We start from the raw sequence: 21,668 nt of genomic DNA, 5'->3' as shown, positions 1-21,668 counted from the left end.
CTAATGACCTTGGCCTTTGACCTATATTCATAATTATTGTATAAGGTGTGGACCAGGATAAAGTTTTATCAGATTATCTGTAGGGGTTAAGTCAAATCCTGGATAAAGAAACAGGCCACTGACTTAGATGATTTTTGTTGTTGTTATGTTGATCTTGAGGATAGAAGGTATAAATGAATACACAAGAAGCTGTCGAATTAAGATATATGTTGTTGTAAAGTTTCATTTATATATCTTCATTGGTTCAAGAGTTATACTTGTACATGGATAGAGGTCACAGGTTTATTTGTTTCTTAGCCATGACCCTGACTTTGAGATGGGGGCATGGCTCTGGTATGTGATACATTGTCTTGTTATGATATATCCTTGGGCACAGTTTTGTTAAAATGTCTTCAATGATTCAAAAGTCATGATCAAGACCAGGATGTAAGTAACAGAATTACATTTTCCCTTGCCATGACTTTTTGAGGCTAGGAGCCTGACTGTGGTATACAACAAACCGTCTTATCATAATATATACTTGGCAAAGTTTCATTTAAATAATTTCATTGGTTTAAAAGTTATTCTCAAGACAAGGCTACTTATAAAAAGGTTACATTTTCCCTTGCTACAACTTTGATATTGATTGGTCTGGATATAACACACAATGCAGCATCAAATCAGAATATATAATTGGGCAGAGTTTCATTAAAATCCATACAGCTGTTGCAGAATTGTCAGTCAGATCATAATACTCCCAAAAAAAGATGAGCATGTTAAAAAGAATCATTTAAAATACTTTTCCCTGGTTAAGGTATTATGCAGGCTAAGAAACAAAAAAAATCCAGGTTTAATTATTGGTCTTGTAAAGTTTCTGGCATTATGAAGGTTCTAACTGCATGGCAGTTCTTCAGTTGCTGTTTTTGACTTCATTAACACAAGCATGGTGAGACATAGATGATACATTTCAAGCAATCACAGCATTAAAGTTTTGTGTTAATGGATGAATGTAGGTGAGTCACTAGGTTCTGTAAAATACTTGTTCTTGAGTCCACCTTGGTGGAAGCTTAGTATGGTGATTATGGTGTCAAAGTGTCTGTCCAGCCGGCTGTCCATGAACACCCTAGATTAAGGTCAGTGTTGGTGGAAACTATACAGAGTAATCACTTAGTGCCCATATGTCTGTCCACCCAGCTGTCCATGTACAACCTAGATTAAGGCCAGTGTTCATAGCTGAACTTAGTGGTCAGTAGCAATAAAAGTCAGGCTCAATGAAAAGGAATCTCTTTTATTATGATGTAGTCACTTTTTTTACGTTTTTCATATTTATATGAAAATTTGACAGATTTTTGTTTTAAAACCATGTTGATGAAGGAATTAATAACTTGTTCTTTTTTATTTCATAGAAAATGGAGAATTTGTTGAAAAAATGCAATCAGCAACTAGCCGAAGATAAAAGGCTTGGTAAATTTTATGTTTGGTGGATTCTCCCTCCTCTCTCTCTCTCTCTCTCATATTCTTTTGATCAGTGAAAGACGTCACCTAAAAGCCATCTGTTTTAAACAATCTGATATAATTTCATTTTCTAAGTATAGTGTTTGCAAAAAGGAAGAGGAAAGGTAGGAAAGTAGAACTCGAATCTTCAAAGTTTTTTTTTTATATCTTTGACACAGAGAACATGAAATAAAAAAGATTTGTAACTAAAATATTGAACACAGCAACACTTGACATCCTGTTGGCCTCATACTTTTAAAACAATTAGAACTCATTGATCTTCTCCCATCCATCTTTTTTCAAAAGTCTGCCCATAGATGTGTGCATAATTGAAATGTTACTTTTCTATTACAGTCAGGGATCGAGATTTTATAAATTGTATTTACATGTACAAATAAATTTTGCACATTTTTGCTTCTTTCCAGAGATTCTGGTTTTGAGTAGTAGATTTTAGATGTGTAGGTGGGATTACATTTGACTTGTCTTAAGAAAAGCAGGTTCATGCCCTCCACACTGTTACTTATTAGAAAAATAATTAGCCATCTTGATGTTAGTATGATTTTTATTCTGCAATCATTAATTATTACAGGTTCAGATCCACTGCTGTGCCTTCTTTATGAGATCACACAACCACAGGACAAGACTCCTCTTGAAATGCTACAGGAAAATCCCACAATGTGGCGCTTCCGATCACAGATCACCATGGACCACCTGCGTCATGAGTTTGATGTTTGCATGACAGGCACAAAGAAACATCAGAGACAACATACAGTTTTACAGCTTTTCCTAAAAGAGGTATTTCATTTTCTTGGCAGATTTTAGGAAGAATCTTTCATTCATAAGTCAACATTCATTTGTTAACCTTTTACCTCATGCAAGCGTCTTTGGATGCCTCTACTCCATTTGCATGGAAGCGCCTTTTGATGCTTGCTGTAAACATCAGCGATTTTAAGCCGGTTTTCATAGTGCCACCTTCAGGGAAAACCCCCTATTAGATACTACATTCATTTGTGTGAATGACAATTACGTCAGATCACGTGGTCACTGTTTATGCTCTGGTCGATATCTGCTATTTAAAGTAACTGGGTCATAATCTCCACTATCCAAAATAGAGGTCGTGGATTTCACTCAGCACTTACAAAGTTTTCATGATTAGAATCACAGCTACGAAAAGGTTCAATAACTTAGGTAAAGGCTCAAATATTGATGTAGGCAGCAATTAGTTTTTATAAATTATCAAATTCAGATGACTTAGTGATGTTGACGAAGTATTTGAAACTTGTAAATTTCGAGTATGAGAAATAGCAGCTACGGTTGGTCATGCAGCCTCACCGACATGATGGTGAATGGGTTCTCTCAAGATTTTAAAGCACATAAAAATTCTTCTGTGAAAAATAATTAAACAGCTATATTGGACTTTACTCTTAAATTTTTCGACACATAATAGATGTGTACCAAAAATGTAAAATGGTTAAAATTGCTGTTAAACACAACATACACTACATTGCTTAACAGTTAACAGGCAGGCCTATGCATATGGAGTCGAATAGGTAACAGGTGTTCTATTTATAGCGTGCTGCACTTTGTAACCATGCTCTATGAGGTAAAGGGTTAATGTGTATGGGTTCCTGGGGGTCACTAAATTTGTCTATGAGTGGCATAGCAGTAAAGAAAAGCATCACTGTTTAAAGAGCCATAATAACAAGTAGGATGGGGTTATTTCTGCTTTGGTATTTAGGCCCAGTATAGTTTGCGAGGCTCATGGTGCCACGCTGGCAGTGGAATTGGTATAGTATGCCTTATTTTGTTGTCAATTGGAATGCAGAACCTCAAGGGAATGGGGCCTAAGGCAGCCACCTTTTCCAATGGACAGTTCTGTTGGTGATGGGTCAATTATGTCTATTTATTTCTGGAGCATAACTCTCAGACTGTTCAAGGCAACTTTATGATACTTCATGCATATATTGGACAAGAGGCCCATATGGCCTTTTCCAGTTCACAGTTCTTTAGTTTTATATTTTTTCTTTTTTATGTTTATTCTCCATCCATCATCACACTTTCATGTATAAATCATAAATGTTAAGCTATCTCTATGAAATTTGTATTGCATATTCAACTAGAGAGCCAGATTTGATTTGCAATGTTCTTTATTCTTTAATTTAATACTTTTTTGGTCCTTTTTTCTGTCCAACCATTCATCCATCGATGTATTCATGCTTTCATTTCCATGGCCACATTTCAAATCATTTAAGATATTATAAACCATTAATATCTGACACTTTTTGAAGCAAATCATTCCTTCAATTTGCAACTTGTAATTATTACATGAAATGCTCTGTGTTTCAAAAGGAAGTGAGCTTGCCACATGATTGACTGGTTTTAGTCTGTTACTCTTGCAAATACCTTTTGTAACCTAGGAAAATGAAGCCACAACAATAGCTATCATGCCATTTTTACTTTATGGCCACTGGATGTCATGCTAACTTGAAATGAACTATATCATGCTTCTCAGCAGTTAGCTTTTGTCATCTTGATAAGCATCAACAGTAATAATGACCAGTAATTATCAATGTGACAATACCTAACAGCTAAGGAACACACAGCTGTAAATCTACTCAGATTACTTACATCTATGTATGGATTAAAGTTAATACTTTATTGGCATATTGGAATAAATTTCAAAGTTTTGAATTTTGAAATTAACAAATATTCATGAGATTTGCATTTGTAAACCCATTATATGGCTACTTTTGAGGGGTTAATGTTACAGTCACTGGTCTCATTAAATGGGTAGCTGCCCTAGAGGGATACTTTTGAACACAAACTCATTGGTGTCAAGAGATTCTGGCTGTATAAAGCAAGTGACCACTTGTCAAGGGGGGATCACTGTATACATGACAACCAAGTTAAGTAATTTGTGTTTTAGTGGTTAGAATTGTCACAGTAGATATTTTTTATTTTGCCATGGAAACTGAGTGTAGCATAAGTAGTATATAAATTGATAAATCATTGCTGCCTTTCCTGGGTCAACCATGTATCTTTGCATGGAACAGCCTTTATCAAGGACAACAGTTTAGTCACAAAAATTTTAGAATGACAGATTAGCTCAGATGCTGAGTATGGTTTCTCCCTTTGAAGCCTTGAATGTGAATTCAGGTTTTTCAGGCATATAAAAACAAAATTAGTTCATCTCAGAAATTTTTTTTCTTTGTAACATGGCTTTTTGGCAAATGTCAGTTAATTGAAAAGTACATAATGAATAATCAAAAAGAAATTTGATTGAGAATGTCCCTTAGGGTACAGATGGTTCAATGACATTACAAACTTTCATGTTACATAATGAAATTGCAGGTTGTGACAGTGTTCTTTAAATACATACATCTTCACATTGACATGTGTGCAGTATGTGATCAGTAATCATAAGAAAATCAGTAAAGATTAGTGTCAAGTAATGGTTACAAAAAACATGTATAATTATTATGAAAGTAATGAACAAAACATTATTTGTATCCAGGAAAAATATAATAAGAACGTACCTGCAGTACAAATATGAAAACAATGACTTTCATTCTAACTTGGATGAATGGCAAAAATGCATAACAAAAATTCTCCATGATGTGCATATGCCCATGAAGGAAATAAAGGCCTTTAACAAAATATGGGGATACTTGTGCTGTGAGGTTCTTCAATGGCTTATTTTCAGTGATAAAATGAGAAATATATCAGAGTTTCATTTACCAATTTTGATCATGATTTTCTGAATTTCAACAGATAAAGTTCAATTCATTTTGTCATTTGCTTGAAAAGGGATTCATGCCTGCCGCCTCATTAAAAGTGGGTTTATGAGTTATTAAGGGATAGGTGTATTTAGGTTAAGGTATGAATACTTACTGAAAAGCATTAAATAAGTTTAATTCCAAAGTACCTTGCTTTATTCCAAACTTAAATCTATGTATAGAATCCAGCAGTCTGATTGGACAAAAGTTAAATTAAGTTTTATCAATGAGATGTCTTAAACCTAAGACTTAAAGACATGCTGATGTAATTTGAACCACGTTAAGATTCAAGACTGCTGTCTTAGTTCACAGTATCTTTTTACCATCTGTTGTAGGAGCATCATCTACGGGCGATTCGCTACCTTCCCAGCATCTTGAAGTTGCAGAGAATCCTGTTCCAGAAATATCAAAGGAAGCTGGATCGTGCTGAAGCCTCCACCATTACAGTGGAGATGCTCAGAAAACAGTCTGATGGAGGTTTGTACCCTGCAAGGAGAATACAAACACATACTACCAATAGTACTATTTCTAGAACACCATATCTTCTCTAATATTTCATTAACTTTTGTGATATGAACAGTATTAGGTAAAATATATAAACCATAATTGTTAACTTATTATATAAAGTGTAAATATTTGCAAATAAGAATATAATGCTTTTTGTGAAAAAAATTGCAACAAAAAATAATTCAGATTTTTTATGCATTGAGGATGTGTGAAATATGTCGAATATGAATAGAAATAATAACTATATAGCACTCGATATTATTTTCAAAATCTTGTTATGTATTTAAAATCAAATTGCAAAGTTTAAATCCATTAATGATGGAGAAAGTAGGTTGACTCATGCCAGAGAAAAGAATGAATGCTGAATGGAGAAAACTTATATTTCACTCTGTAAGTGATTTTTACTAGAATGGTCCTCTTACTCTCTTTTACTGGCTAAACTGTCATATTAATACTCCAATATGCAGGCAAAAAAGTCCAGTCACATTTTCCAGTAAATATGGAATCTGCATTAAATTTACAGTCATTCTTGTGTCTAAAACAGTTAAGCTGGAAACATTTCACCAAACGTACAAATATATTCATTACTGCATGTATACTTGCAGGTCATGAAATACATTTTGAGAACCTGTGTGGGAATATTAATTGGAAAATATTCTAATTTGTTTCTGAAATTTAATTGTTTTTAGCTCACCAGCTTCAACAAGATTAAGTGTCTTTATGGTATGGTTTTTTGGCAGTATTCAAGTGTATGTCATATGTCATCTATTCACAACTTCTTCTCAAACACTGCCATTGACAAAGTTGCACACAATTTTATTGGAGCATTCCTGCCTTTCAGATTTGTTCAACTGATGCCAATCCATCATCCAACATTGTTGGTGTTACTGAATATAGAAAAACCTTTTAACAAACTTTTCTCCAAAACCATTCAACAGAATTTCACTAAGTATGTTGGCATAAAGGTCTTCAGTATTTTCCCAAATGATGCTGATACACTTTCAAATATGGCTGATGCTACTACTAAAATTAAAAGCAAACAATTTTAAACACCTTCTAGAAAACTGCTGAACAGAATTTGACCAAATGTGGCAAAAGGCAACTAGCATTAATGTTTTTAAAATTGATACAAAAGATGCTGATGTATTTTGACCATTTCTAAAAAAAATGGAAAACCTTGAAATAACTTCTGAAAAGTTCCAGGACAGAATTTGACTGAAAACATTCTGACATAAAGGGCTTGCATATTTATGCAAATGAAGCTGATCCACTATCACTTATGGATGCTGCTATTCAAAATAGACAAATCTTCACACAACTTCTTTTGAAAAACCACTGAACTGAATTAGATAAATTTGACAGACGGCATCCTGGAAAAAATGGCTTTCAGATTTTTAGAAATGATACTGATCAACCATCAAATGAGGTTGCCATTACTAAAATAGATGAACCATTAAATGATTTCTTAAAAGTACTCAGCAGAATTTTACCAAATTGAAAAGAAAGCAGTCTTGCATGAAGGTCTCTCAGATTTGTCAAAAGAGTTCCAGTCCACCATGGCTACAATTACTTAAACTGGATAAATCTTTAAACAAAACTTCTCAAAAACCACTCAGATCCATTCCATTAAAACATACATGGGACCCAGGGAAGGTACTTTTAAAGTGGGGTACTCTCCCATAGATGCAATTTAGAAAAATTTCTCATCATTTTAATATGAAATCTCTGAAATCAAAGTACCCTGGTATATATTCTTAAAACTGCCTTCCCTTGGTACCATGTATGTTTAAATGGAACAGCCCTCACTAGAACTGAACCAAATCGGATCACAAAAGTAAACTGGCCTAAAGGGATGTCATAATTATACAGATTATGCCTGACTGCCATCCAATATAAATGATATCACTTAAATCAGAAAAACTGTTAAATGCTGTTTTCTAAAAAACAGTTAACAAAATTAGGCAGAATTTGACAAAGCATCTTGCAATATATAGCATCTAATTTGATAAAAATGATGACATTCCACCTTCAGCTATAGCTGCTGCAACGAAACATAAAAATTTTTAAAAACTTGAAATACTATTTCTTAAAAATAACTCATTAGAATTAAGTATATTTTCTTTTGAACAAGCTTCCGCTACATGTAAAATCTGCTGAAAATATTAGAGTATTTAAGAAGAGAATCATGAGCATGTATGTATTTCTAATAGATAATGGAATTTAGTATTTTGATACTAAACATGTTAAAATAAACAGTAATTATTGCTATCTTCATATAATGTGCATTGCTATACTTTCCTAAAGAGGGCCCCAAGGGAGAAAAGTCCTTGACTAATGAGTCACCTTCTATAAATAAAGCATTATTATTATTATTATTATTATTATTATTTGACAGAAAGTACCATGGCATGAAGGGCTCTCAGATTTTGTGCATGTGATGTCAGTCCACTGACAAATATAGTACTATTACTGAAAATAGAAGAACATTTTAATAACTTTATTGCCCCAAGGCCTGTCAAAAGACTTTGACCAACTTTGACAGAAAGCATCCAAGCATATAAAGGCCTTTCCATATATAACAGTTGATACTGATGTACCATCAAATATAGATGACGATGAAAAGACACCTCAAAACAGTTGTTTTCTTAATATATCTGAGCAACAACTTTGGAAGAAATTTTTAAAGTCAGTATCCTGTTGATTACAATCTCTTGACCAGCTGCTCTCATACTTGGCTATTAGCCAAACAGCAGCTGTGTGAGCAATCTTATGCCAGCTTTGTTTCTTTTCTTAGATGAACTTCCAAAATTACTGGAAGAGTATGCAGAGGTCTGGGATCTTGTCAGGGAAAATTTAGGTAAGATGGAAACAAGTGTCTACTTAAATTTCTAAAATTACAGTAATTACAATGCAATATTGAAATTTATGGCTTTTATTCAGTAGATTTCTCATTATCAATTTTAGCATCAGATGCTTTTTATAGCTGAGACACCATTAGAACTATGCATGGTCACCATTCATGCAGTATGTAAACTGCTGCAAAGTGACCTTGTTCTCTGCAAGAACATTAACCAGATTTTCATAACTAGATTAACTATTTCATACCCTCAGTATCAGAGCTTTTACTTGAATTGCTTATAATTTGTTATGATCTGCCTTTTGAAAAAAAATTCTCTACATTTTCATAAATCCATACCATTGGAGACATTATCTGTGCATTCATAACAGTAACAGAAATGAATTTGTGCAAGAAATTCTTCAACAGATTCTCTCACCCCTTTTAGCTTGGGGTCAAGGTCACAGTAATTAAAACTTTTTGTTAAGGTTTTGGTTAAAGTTTCTTCATTTGCATATATTTAATTTTTGTTGCACCCATTTTGGTGAGAAATATGAGACTGAGGTCACTATTCCATGAAACATGGTAGCATTCCATGTTTAACATTTAAACTTATTCACTTACCCCTTTTATGTTGGGATTATGGTCATGATCATAGAACAAAAACTTTTTTAATGCTTTTTTTAATTTCTTCTTATTTCCTAAATCCTATGATGGATTTCTTCATACTTGGGGTGAATCATTATGAAGCTAACACAGTTCATTCAGTTACATGCATGCTCGATCCTTTGACTTAGTGGGTCAAGATGAATCATAGAAAATTTTAATAAGTTTTGTAAAAATTTCATTTGCTTATATTTCCAAAACCCTTTGATTGATTTTCTGTATAAATAGGTTGAATTATTATGACAGCTAATTGAGTGACATGCACACCTGCCCTTTTGACCTTGGACTCAAAGTCACAATAAACGAAAATTCGCATCAAGGCTTTGGTTAGTTTTCATTTGCTCACATTTCCAAAACCCTTCATACTTGTGATAAATTACTGTGAAGCTAATACAGTTCATTTGGTGACATGTGCTTTCATCCCATTGATGATAGTCATTAAGACTTTGATCAAAGTATTTTCTTTTACTCCTATTTCCTAAACCGCTAAATAGAATTTATTCATACATTAGATGAATCAGTATGAGCTGAGAGTTCATTTAGTGATATGCACTCTCATCCTATTGATCTTGAGGTCAAGGTCACAGTCATACAAAAATTGCCATTAAGGCTTTGTAAATTAATTCATTTGGTTAAAAACCACATAATAGATTTTGCTTGTAGATCATTATTACTGTGCAATTCATTTTGCCACATGATCACTCTCTTTTAATAACCTTTGGGTCAAGATCACATGCTTTGCAGTAATGCTTTGACCATGGCTCAATATACAGGCCCAGGAGGAGAGAGTAATAAAATATGTCATGATGCACCAATGCATTGGAAAGCCTAACAGCTCAATTATTCCTCTTCCAATCCCTACAGTATTTGTACCTAAGGAATACCGTAGACGCCGCATTGATGACTCCACACCTGTGTCTCAGCTTCTGCCTACAGCAAGTGATGCTGGTCAGTGTGCCTACTCAGTACTGGAGTTCCTGTTCCGCAAACAGAATGATTTCCTGGATAATTATTACCAAAAGGTCAAAAGGAGGTAAGATGTTAGAGTTTATGGTAACTTTCAGTCTTCACATACAGGGACATAGGCTTTTAATTACCCCTACTGCATGATATCACCAATGTCATAGCTGCCAAGTGTCCAGTTTTTCCTGTATTTATCCGGTATTTCGGGCCTGAATATGGGTGTACATTTTTCTTGTTAAAATTCAGTTAATTACAAATTTCATTGCAATTTGTCTGTTTAGAATGGTTACCTGGTTACATTCTTAGAGCTTAATTATATTGAGAGTTAGAGGTTTCCTCACATACCTGAGGGAAATATACATTGGCATCCCTTCTTAACTTAAGGCAATATAACTTCCTCCACCTTTTACCTATTCAGCTGGGGCCCTGAGTGGCCGAGTGGTCTAAAGCACTCTCCATTATGGATCACTGCCATCTCACCTCTGTCTGCACCGGTTCAAGTCTCGGATTCAGCCAATGTGGGTGTGTGAGAAAGCTTGCCAGTAGCTTCTCGTGGGTAGGTGGTTCTTTCCGGGGTTTTCCCCGGGTTCTTCCTCCACCATTAATACTGGCTGCCATGTATAGCCTATCGTGTGCTGAAAAAGGGCGTTAAACCCCACAACAACAACAACAACCTATTCTGCTAAGTCATTATGATCAGGTAATGTATTCGAAGAAGAAACCAATTTTTGGAGTAAAATATCTTTCTTTGACAAGGCTTCCTCAATCATAATATGAATACACCCTTATAACCTCCCTGCAGTTATGTCGTATTAGTAGAACATGCATTCCTCTCTAGTAGTTCCGGTAACTGAAGTGAAGTGGGGATGGTATCAGGCACTAATCCCACTATCAAAGGGGAGAGCACTTGTCTGACTCTGACCTATGTGCAGAGAGTTTATAGCTGGGTTTTTTTTGTAGCTAAATTTCAACTTGAGAGGGCTTGATTTGTGGACCAGTGATTGTACTGTTACGATATTATGATTTGCTAAGTATTTTCAAAGAAACATATTTTACTCCAAAAATTGTTTTTTCCTCATTTCAGAGTCGCTGAGATACCTAGTGTGAAAGTAAGGGACATAACTCCAGCTCATCTGATCAGCTACCACCCAGAGCAGGATATTCTTCCCCTGGTTCTGGCAAACTGTAACTATTCTTTTGAGGTGGGCAAGGGAACAACCATTGAGTACAACTTTGCCAACTTGGAAAGACAAATCTTGGACAGATTCCTGTTTGGAAAGTGTTTCATACATATAGAGGTAGGTAAATGCTCTCTGGAATCTGTAGATAGTAAAAGGCAATTTATTGTACAAATATTTTAAAATCACAGTAGCAGTTTGTTATTTCATAGGTTGGTGGTACAGTGGTAATATATTGTCTTAAAAATTAGATTACCATATATTCTGTTTTTTTCTGGCGGGGAAAAATTCCTGTCCAGTGTTGAAAAACAAACAGGAGAAAAAAATGCCCTATCAGTGACATTAGTACTCACATTTATGTTACCAGTTATATACATAATGCATATTTTTTTCTCTTTATATAAAAGTTAATTAATGAAAACAGGCTATGCTTGGTTAGTTGTTGTACTGGATGCATGTCCATCTCCAAGAAAATGCAGTCATATATGTATTACAACAAGAAATTGATGTGTGGCACATAAGAAGATTTCTGAATGAATTATCATTCTGAAGAGTTTTTAAAACAGAAAAAGGCATGTTTATTTAGTGTCAAGAATGTGAATACATTTTTGATGATCAACAACCATGAAAGTGTCCTTGTTGGCATGCACTGTGCATGATTTGTGGAAATCTAAATATCACTAACAACTAGTAAATGTAGAGTCAGTATTATGAATAATTTGTTATGATTCTAAACTAAACATGACCTATTAGTTTTACTTCTTTCTTTTTCTTTTTTTCTCTTTCTTTTCTCTCTTTCATTTTTTTTCTTCATTTGTTTGTGAAAGTAAAAGTGTTAATTAACTGCTGGAGAATGACCACCCTTCTTCCACTGTTCATAATACTGACAATTTGAAAGAGGATAGGTCTTTTGCTTTCTTTCAAGATCATTTGAATTTATTAAATCCATACAGTGTATTGGTTTAAGTCAGTAATTTCTGTTTCATTACAATGCAATACCGAGTTGATATATTGATAAATTTCATAAAATATAGTACATCACAATGTATATAAGAAATTCTTTTTACCTAAAACAAACTGATTATTTCTCTTCTCTCTTCCTACCAATAATTGGACTAATAATAAACATTAAACATATCCAACAAGATGTAAAAGTACATGATTGCAGAGAGACACTTGCTTTCTGAAGATTTCATGTATCTTCATTTGCCAAGGTTCCAATGTGTCAACGCTATCTATACCTTGGTGGGTTGATCAGATATTTCAGTGCTTCAGGTCTGTGAATTTCATTGGATGCAGCAGCAGGCCATCACATCCAATCTAAATCAACTTGTTCAAATTTGAACACTGTTCTTACGTGATCGAGACAAGGGGAGTACACAACTGGAATGGTCTCATAAATAAGCAATTTTCCACTGCCAGTCAATATTTCTACAAATACACCCTTTCCCTCAAATACACATATAACAGTTTCTCTCTGATATGTAATTATACTTTTGATGTTACACTTACAAAGTATCCCTTTGAAGTCAGTTGTCTCCACCATTTATGGCCGATGTACAATGCACCACTGTTACACACTGTTGGTTAGTTGGTATTACATATTATGGGAGACAACTCATGAAATCCAACAGATGATGTTGTTAGGATGAAGCACTGAAATGTCTGATTGATCCACCAAGGTGTAGATGGGGTTAATATATCAGAACAGTTGCTGACAAGGATGGGTTTTGTTTAGCAGTCTAACATTTGGAAATGTTCCCCAAATCTTGAAAACAAAGAGATTTGTCGTACATGAAGACTACAGTTTACTGCATATCATGCTACATATCATTTCAGTGCTGAAGGAGAATTTTTTTTTGACATGGGTACAGGGGTGGTGACTTTAAAAAAATCACAAGCCTCAACTCCAATTTCTTGTGTCCAAAAGAGCTTTCTTCTTTACAGTGGGAAGAAATAAACAAAATCATATTAAAGTAACTTGTGTGTTTATTCAGATCTCAAAATATTTCACATAAAGCAATGTTTTTCTCCAGGTCCTGATATCAACCATTGTCCATTTACTCTATCAATGTTTTCCTTACTTATTGGATCAGCATTGTTGATGTTCATTATCATCTGAAGTGTGTCTTCCTTTATACAGTTTCTCTTTACACTATTAATGTTGTTCATAGATGCACGCTGGTATTTTTTAACCAACCTTGCATTACTTGTTTCTGCCTAAATCAATTATTGGTCAGTCTTTCCTTTTTAACTCATCTCCACCAAAGGATGGCTAATTTTTAAACAAAGACTAAGAAGCCATCATGTTTCACATTTGATCCATTTATTATTTATAACACCTCAAAAAACATTTGTGGCCTTGTGGTTAGAGCGTAAGCCTCGGATGTGAGAGGTCTTGGGTTCATACCCCAGCCAAGTCATACCAAAGACTTATTAAAAATGGCACTAACAGCAGCCTTGCTAGGCCCTCAACATTAAGAGGTTAGTGTTAGGACTGGTCTGCTTGGTGTCAGGATAATGTGACTGGATGAGACATGATTCTACATGTCTGCAGCATGATGCCCCAGTGCTAAACATCACTATAAACTGCCACACTGCAGACATTGTAGCGATATGACTGAAAAAATGTTAAAGCTTTGTTAAAAATCCATATCACCCACACACAAAATACATTCAGCATTTAGCCTAAACTCTCCAGATTACAACAATTAACAGCTTGTTGTCTAGAAATCTTAACCTTAATCCCATTATTCAGCCATGCACCATTGTACTCAGGTCACAACAACTGCTGGAACAGTTCTGGTCCCCAGTAGACTGGTTCTGGCTGTTTTCTGTAATGTGTGGAAAGAACACATCAAATTAACTTTTTATTTTTTCTTTCATTTTTCAATTGTTTAAAATAAATTAGTTAATTTCAGAAGCAGTAAATTTCAACTCTAAAATTATATGTCCAGTAGACAGTCTTGATAATGGTATTTTTTTTCCCTATCACTGGTATAATCAGAGGTATGTTATGCCAAGTGAGTACTAACTATAGGTAACCCAGGCAATCTGGTAACCATTCATAGGTCACATGCTTTACTTTGTACACAGAGTTTACAGCTTTCAAAAGAGGTATGATAAGCAGATGATCTTCATAAAGGTTATGGGGATACAGTAATTTACTAATCCTTGATCAAATTGAAAATAAAATTCCACATTTCTTCAGTGTGATAATTCCAGGCAGATTAGTTGGTTTTTTTCAACAACCCCAATGGGCACATCAGTTAGATTACTGGAGGGACCCAATCTGAACTTAGAGGTGCTCTGGGCATCAGGCTATCAGACTGTTTGAGCACTGCATTTCTTTTACTGTGTATCATGATGTACATTACACCTTTGAGTTTTAAAAATGATGTACAGGTCACCAGAGGATAAAAGTAACTTTGGCTGGGAGAACTACTCACAGGAAATAGTAAATGAGGGACTTGTTCCTTCACTTTGATGTATTGTTTAGTCAGTTAATGTGGATTGTGGCTGCTGATTACTGTATAGGTATTAGCAACAGATGTCATTAATCCAAACTGTCTTTGTCACACTTGATTAACAGTACATCGATATGAACTTGTATCTAAATACATCTACACTTACAACCAATAAAAAATTTTTGTTTGATGAATCAAGCAGTTCAAAGATGAAACAGTGATAAATAATTGTCTAAGAAATTAAGCCAACCAGTCGCCCATAGAAAAATAACCTGTTATGAATTAAGGTAACAAAATGTGTTTAAGTGTATATAGAATACCTAAAAGGATAGAAGTTTTGGACTTGAAATTCCAGGAAATTCACTTTTAGAGTCCATGTTTCTTCAAGAGCTGCTTCTTGTCACAGTGTCATTATAAGTGCAGCCTCAGGTGACAATGCATATTAGTACCATCATGTCTTGTTTGAATAAATATTTTGCATATTGAAATGATCTGACTATTGGCTATTTCACACTGATAAAGACTTAGATATATAAATTTTAAGTCTACTGGTAACTAATATTTTAACCATAAATCAGAATATTAAACTTGTTGCATCCTTTTGTTTCCGAGTAATCTTGATCTTTTTTATGCTTCGTAGATTGAGCTGATGGTGTATAGAGCTGAATACACCAATGCAACAGTTTTCAGAAAACTGCAGGAGAAAATTCCACAGGTAAAGAGGATACGCTCTGAGGCTTTTCTCAGAAAATAGTATTTTTTTAAAATTAAAATTTTCAGATTTACTAAGCACGAAGGGTTTGAAAGTGTTTGATATGCTGTTGGACATTTGATTTTCAGCATCAGTTGATGCTGGCATAACCATATTGAAGTTTAGTAATATTTACCTAGTCATTTCAGTCCATAATGAAACTAAAATATGACTAAAATAAATAAGTAATTGTAATTGTATTATATATTAATCAGGATTACTGCATCTGTGTGAATTGATTTCTCCTTGTAATATCAAACTTTCAGCATATGATACTGATAAGTGGGGAGAGTTAGTTTGCTCAACATGGAAAAGTACATGTACTGATATGTTGTTAGAAATAAATGCCTTTCTTACTGCTACCTTTTGTGATATTTGAAAAACAACCTTTTCCTACTGGTTTTTTTAAAAGCATTTTTTAACAAATCTTTTGACCCCTCACTGTATCTTATTATTTGGAGACAGAAACTTCAAGCAAGACTGATGACAATTTTATATCTTGTTTTTGATGATCACCATGGATTTTAAAACCCATCATTGGAAAGAATAGGCATTTCAAAATGGTGTTCAATAGCTTCATCTCCCAGGTGACTGAGCTGCTGAAAATAAGCAATCACAGACGTGGGGACATGCCAGTTAAAGAGAAGAGCAGTCTCTTATAATGATGATAAACAGAAACAGAGAACACAGATATTTTTAGACAAAATTTATTTTTTATTTTTAAAGATTCATTCATACTTGCTGAGCTCTTGAATGATCATTATTACAATTCTGCATTTTTCCGTAATTGACAAGATGAAACATGATAAGATTTTTTAATCATTTCAATAATTTGCCTTTTTTAAATATTATATAATGTTACATATACATGTAGTACAAGAAACCTAACATGTATTTTTAATTTTACTTACCTAACAGGTCCAGTGCTTGCATTATATTTCAATAAGGACAATTTGCTCACACTCATTAGATTAGACAGTGTAACTATATCTGTATCCTCCAAATTTTATTTTTACTTCAAATCTTAATTGCTTGTGATGAAAGAATTAATGTTGTTGTGGGTTGTTGTTTTTATTTTAAGTGTTGCAACATGCAGTTATTGTCTGACTCTCCATTTATTATAATGAAGTTTTGATTGTACAGTAAAAGAACCAGTCTATTCAGTATCATTCACATGCTTGAAAGACAGCAACTACATGAAATGTTTATAATCCTGAACTTGTTAACTAACACATTCACTGATCCAGTGATGGATTTCTAAATATGAAACATCATGGAGACAGAGGGGTCATGAAAATATGTCAGACATAAGGTGTTATGTTGGATTCTTGCTATTCCATATTCAAGATAAAACACTGACCTTTATTTGGTCTTAAAATTTGTTGTTGCAAGAAAAATGGTTCACCACAAATTAAAGTGATTATTTCTCATTCGCAAGTATTCAGCTAGTGTGTGAATTATTTAAATATTTCATCCCCTCAGGAGTCCCTGAGTAGTGGAATCAAACACAAAATAAGTGAGGAGTTCCGCAGTTTGCCTGATCTGTGTCAGGCTTTGGATAACCTTGACATTGCCATCAGCTTCCTGAAATCCATTGGTGGTAACCCAGGGAACAACCTTGACAAGTTCATGGTGGAGACACTCAAGATGGAACAGTCCCTGTACAGCCCAAAGGTGAATTTTTGAAATTTTCTAATTTTCATGCTGTCAGAAAGTTTGTTAAAAATGTGGCTCTGGCAGTCATATTCACAACATAGATATACATTTATTGGTTGGGATGATAATTTTCTTTAATCAATAATTGCTGCTTTTGATATCTTTAAATGAATAACTTCCATATCATTTTAACCAAGTGCTAGAGAGAGCTTCTTGGCAGCAAGGTCAATGCAAAACAAATTTAAATGTTCAAAACAATCCCCCAAACACACAAACATTGAACCAAATTTAAACAAAATGTCACAAAAATTAAAGCTCTTCAAAAGCTAGTGTGACCTTTTTGTCAAACTGTATCAGTTATTTTAAAATTTGTGCATTATATTTCTGCAATATTAAACATCTGAACTTTTCAGAAGTAACATACAATAATCTTAACACTGTCACGCATGTATACTTGAGACTATAAAAATGTGTCTTGATTTAAGTTGCTTCCTGTAAGATGTAAATTTTCCTTTTAGCTTGATTTTCTGGCCAATTACTGCTGCTATCTTTGCAAATGCAGAGCAGATGAATGTTCGCAGTACCCATTTACAGTACTCATTGAAGTTTTAACATTACTGGTCTTAGGATCCTACTGGCAGGACTCTTGTATATCCTAACATTACTGGTCTTAGGATCCTACTGGCAGGACTCTTGTATATCCTAACATTACTGGTCTTAGGATCCTACTGGCAGGACTTTTGTATATCCTAACATTACTGGTCTTAGGATCCTACTGGCAGGACTCTTGTATATCCTAACATTACTGGTCTTAGGATCCTACTGGCAGGACTTTTGTATATCCTAACATTACTGGTCTTAGAATCCTACTGGCAGGACTCTTGTATATCCTAACATTACTGGTCTTAGGATCCTACTGGCAGGACTCTTGTATATCCTAACATTACTGGTCTTAGGATCCTACTGGCAGGACTTTTGTATATCCTAACATTACTGGTCTTAGGATCCTACTGGCAGGACTCTTGTATATCCTAACATTACTGGTCTTAGGATCCTACTGGCAGGACTCTTGTATATCCTAACATTACTGGTCTTAGGATCCTACTGGCAGGACTCTTGTATATCCTAACATTACTGGTCTTAGGATCCTACTGGCAGGACTCTTGTATATCCTAACATTACTGGTCTTAGGATCCTACTGGCAGGACTCTTGTATATCCTAACATTACTGGTCTTAGGATCCTACTGGCAGGACTCTTGTATATCCTAACATTACTGGTCTTAGGATCCTACTGGCAGGACTCTTGTATATCCTAACATTACTGGTCTTAGGACCCTACTGGCAGGACTCTTGTATATCCTAACATTACTGGTCTTAGGATCCTACTGGCAGGACTCTTGTATATCCTAACATTACTGGTCTTAGGATCCTACTGGCAGGACTCTTGTATATCCTAACATTACTGGTCTTAGGATCCTACTGGCAGGACTCTTGTATATCCTAACATTACTGGATAAAACACTATTGGTATAATTCAGATTTTTGCACTTTTACATTATGATCTCTGTAACATATTACATTTTATTGTTCTTTAACAGGCCAAACAGATATGTCAGTATCAACATTCAAAGTCACTCTGGTTACTTTTATCCTTGGAAAAGACTAAACAGCTTGCTCTCCATAATCAGGTAAAATTTTGTCAAATAGATATTTGGCAAATCTTTCTTGCTTGTTTTCATTGCTTGTCTTTCAGATGATAACAGCACATTACATGAACATAAAGCAAGCCTACTGGTAATTTTAATTATTTGGTTATTCTCATTAGATAATGACATCCCCAAAGGAATTTAAGAGGGTCTGATTAAACCCCAATTCATGCATGGAATCCAGTGTGCTACATTTACTTTTATGACATTTAATTAATATTGGGGATGTTTTGCATCTTATATGGTGCCTGAAATGATTGGTAATATTTAATTTTCTAGCACATTGGGTGGAATAATTATACACTTTGACACTTGTACATCCATTCAATAAATATTTTGATCATTCTCAGTACTGTACATCACAGTTCAGTACATAACATGGTCAGCAGTTCCTGAATGTATTGTACATAATGCAACCAGCAATTATGGACCCCAATTGTTATATTTTGGTTCCCCTGTATACTGAAATCTCTTAAGAATAAACCTTGGTTAACCAAACCAAGTTATGCCACCCGTCCAAAATTTTCCTCCCTTTAATTATTTCCACACCCTACCAACCCCAGGGGAGGGAGAAATATTGGTTTTGTGCTATCAGTCTGTCACACCTTCTGGTAAACATTATAAAACTATTTATCCAAACCAGAACAAATTTGATTTTTAGATACATTGGGTTAGTCTGAAGACCTAATTAGGTTCCACTGAAAGTGGCATTATTAGTCAATATTTTACACATTTTTTAACTTTTGCAGACAAATCAATTTTGGTATGCATGTTTGTAATAATATGTAGATTGCTTCATTAAGTTTCCAGGGCATTACACCATTTTTTTCAAGATTTATTTTTACAACTTGTTGAACTTAAGTTATTTTATAGTTTTGAATGTTGGAACTAAAGCTCTCTTGACAAAAACCATGATAGCTCAATGAAGCAAAAACAACTTAATTATACAAATGAAATCTGGTAAACATATTTGGATTTATATGTACCAGTATGTATCCTGGCTAGATTTTCAAGCCATTACAACAATTCCATATTTTTGAAACATTTTGAAACTTTTTTTTTACAACCTTTTACAATTAGCAAATATCCCTTTAAGGTAGACAAATAAAATTTTGGTGTGCATCTTTGTAGACTCATGTAGAAGACTTGACTAGATTTGTATGCCATTTTATAAATTTGTCTGCATTTTTTATTTTTTTTATTTTTTTACTTGGATTTATTTACAAACATTTGTTTGTGTGTTGTGGGTCAAAGATTTTAGTCATCAACACCCCCACACACCCCTGTTAGACAAATGTCATATTTATCCTAATTCTTGAAGTGATGAAGCCTTCTGTATTCTACTTAACTGAATGAATCGTTCTGATCTAATGTGAAGAAGAGTAAAGTCTGGACCTTAAACCTAAGCGATTTTATATGTCATATTCTGCAGAAGAAATTATTTTAGATTTTTCTCTTTATTCAGTTAAACACCAGTGTAATGAAAAAACATTCGATGTACTGAGGAAGAAGGACATGTTTTATTCTCATTAACAAATCCCTTGTGGTTTCACTAAACTTTTGTCTGGGTAAACTGAAATCTCTAACCCATTAAAAATGAAAATCATGTATAGGAATGACAAAATTTACATGTCTGTCTAAGATGTGGGGTTGTCAGGACTGGGTCAGGGTTAAAGGTGGTAAATAACTGAGATAAGTGTTGTAATTAGCATCAATACACATCTTTCTTTATACATTGTGACATTGTACATGTACTTATGAAATGCCTCTTTCAGATGATATTTGATGGATTACCAGAGCAATTCCACCAGCAGCTGAGTGCTGAACTCACAGAACAAGTGATGTCCTTCCTTCAGCCACTGTCTTTGGAGAGACTGGAACTTCTTTTGGATTTGATGTTTGAGTGTATTGTCCTGGTCATCTCTATTCAACAGAAACAGGATGATGAGGATTATGTCGATGCAAAGGAGAAAAAGTGAGATATCTTTATGCCTTTAGCTACTTGCAGCAAGAGCATCTTGCTTTTTGTTCTTGTCACAAATCCATACATTCAGAGAAGCTTCTAAGTATGACTGCACAAAACCAAACTACATAGAACAATATAATTTAATAGGTGTTTTTGTATATATATGTATAGATGACCTAATTAGATATTCATGGAATTGCAACAATCTTTCTATTTGTGATGCATGTTAGTAATTTTGAACCATATTCTTTTTGATGAAAACCTTGTTTTAAATGGATTTTATTTTACTATAAGCAGGTGAGTTCAGGCTACTGGTACTCACCACTTCGATTAAGCCATTCTTTAATATTGATGAAGATACACTTGTGTGGTGGCTCATGGACAATAAACCTAAATCAGATGACAAGAATGCTGAAGAAAAACACTATCATTTCAGTAATAACATTTTTTTCAGTAGTGAACTAATTATCTGTAAGAATACATTTTAGTTATCTAGTGTTTTGTTTGACTGATATACATCTGAAAATCTTAAGCAAATAATAACATTCTCAGTAAATTCAGATGACCAATATAATCAAGCATTTTGTTGTCACAGGTATAAAGGATTGATTAAGACTTTGAACAGTATCCAGACTTGTTGAGCTTATAATAACAAATAAATGATTATCTCTCCACATTTCACCACAGTCACATCAAAGATTATCCCTCTATGTTTTCACCAG

At 34.2% G+C, this 21,668-nt stretch overlaps 1 protein-coding gene across 1 annotated transcript in view; it reads left to right on the top strand.

Moving 5' to 3' along the window:
• The window catches only part of LOC149786041 (E3 ubiquitin-protein ligase rnf213-alpha-like), a 165,428-nt gene that overhangs the window by 132,890 nt on the left and 10,870 nt on the right, over positions 1 to 21,668 (top strand). The window contains exons 32-41 of the mRNA XM_089976323.1: positions 1,386 to 1,443; positions 2,063 to 2,268; positions 5,585 to 5,726; positions 8,551 to 8,613; positions 10,123 to 10,291; positions 11,306 to 11,519; positions 15,507 to 15,581; positions 17,100 to 17,291; positions 18,873 to 18,962; positions 20,756 to 20,955. Coding sequence (XP_089832449.1) covers positions 1,386 to 1,443; positions 2,063 to 2,268; positions 5,585 to 5,726; positions 8,551 to 8,613; positions 10,123 to 10,291; positions 11,306 to 11,519; positions 15,507 to 15,581; positions 17,100 to 17,291; positions 18,873 to 18,962; positions 20,756 to 20,955 — 1,409 coding nt within the window. The remainder of the gene's footprint in view (positions 1 to 1,385; positions 1,444 to 2,062; positions 2,269 to 5,584; positions 5,727 to 8,550; positions 8,614 to 10,122; positions 10,292 to 11,305; positions 11,520 to 15,506; positions 15,582 to 17,099; positions 17,292 to 18,872; positions 18,963 to 20,755; positions 20,956 to 21,668) is intronic.

The sequence above is a fragment of the Sinohyriopsis cumingii genome, chromosome 12 (genome assembly GCF_028554795.1).
Source record: "Sinohyriopsis cumingii isolate HCF-2022 chromosome 12, ASM2855479v2, whole genome shotgun sequence".
Taxonomy (NCBI): domain Eukaryota; kingdom Metazoa; phylum Mollusca; class Bivalvia; order Unionida; family Unionidae; genus Sinohyriopsis; species Sinohyriopsis cumingii.
Note: the sequence above shows the minus strand (reverse complement) of the source record. Positions and strands in the feature narration are given on the sequence as shown.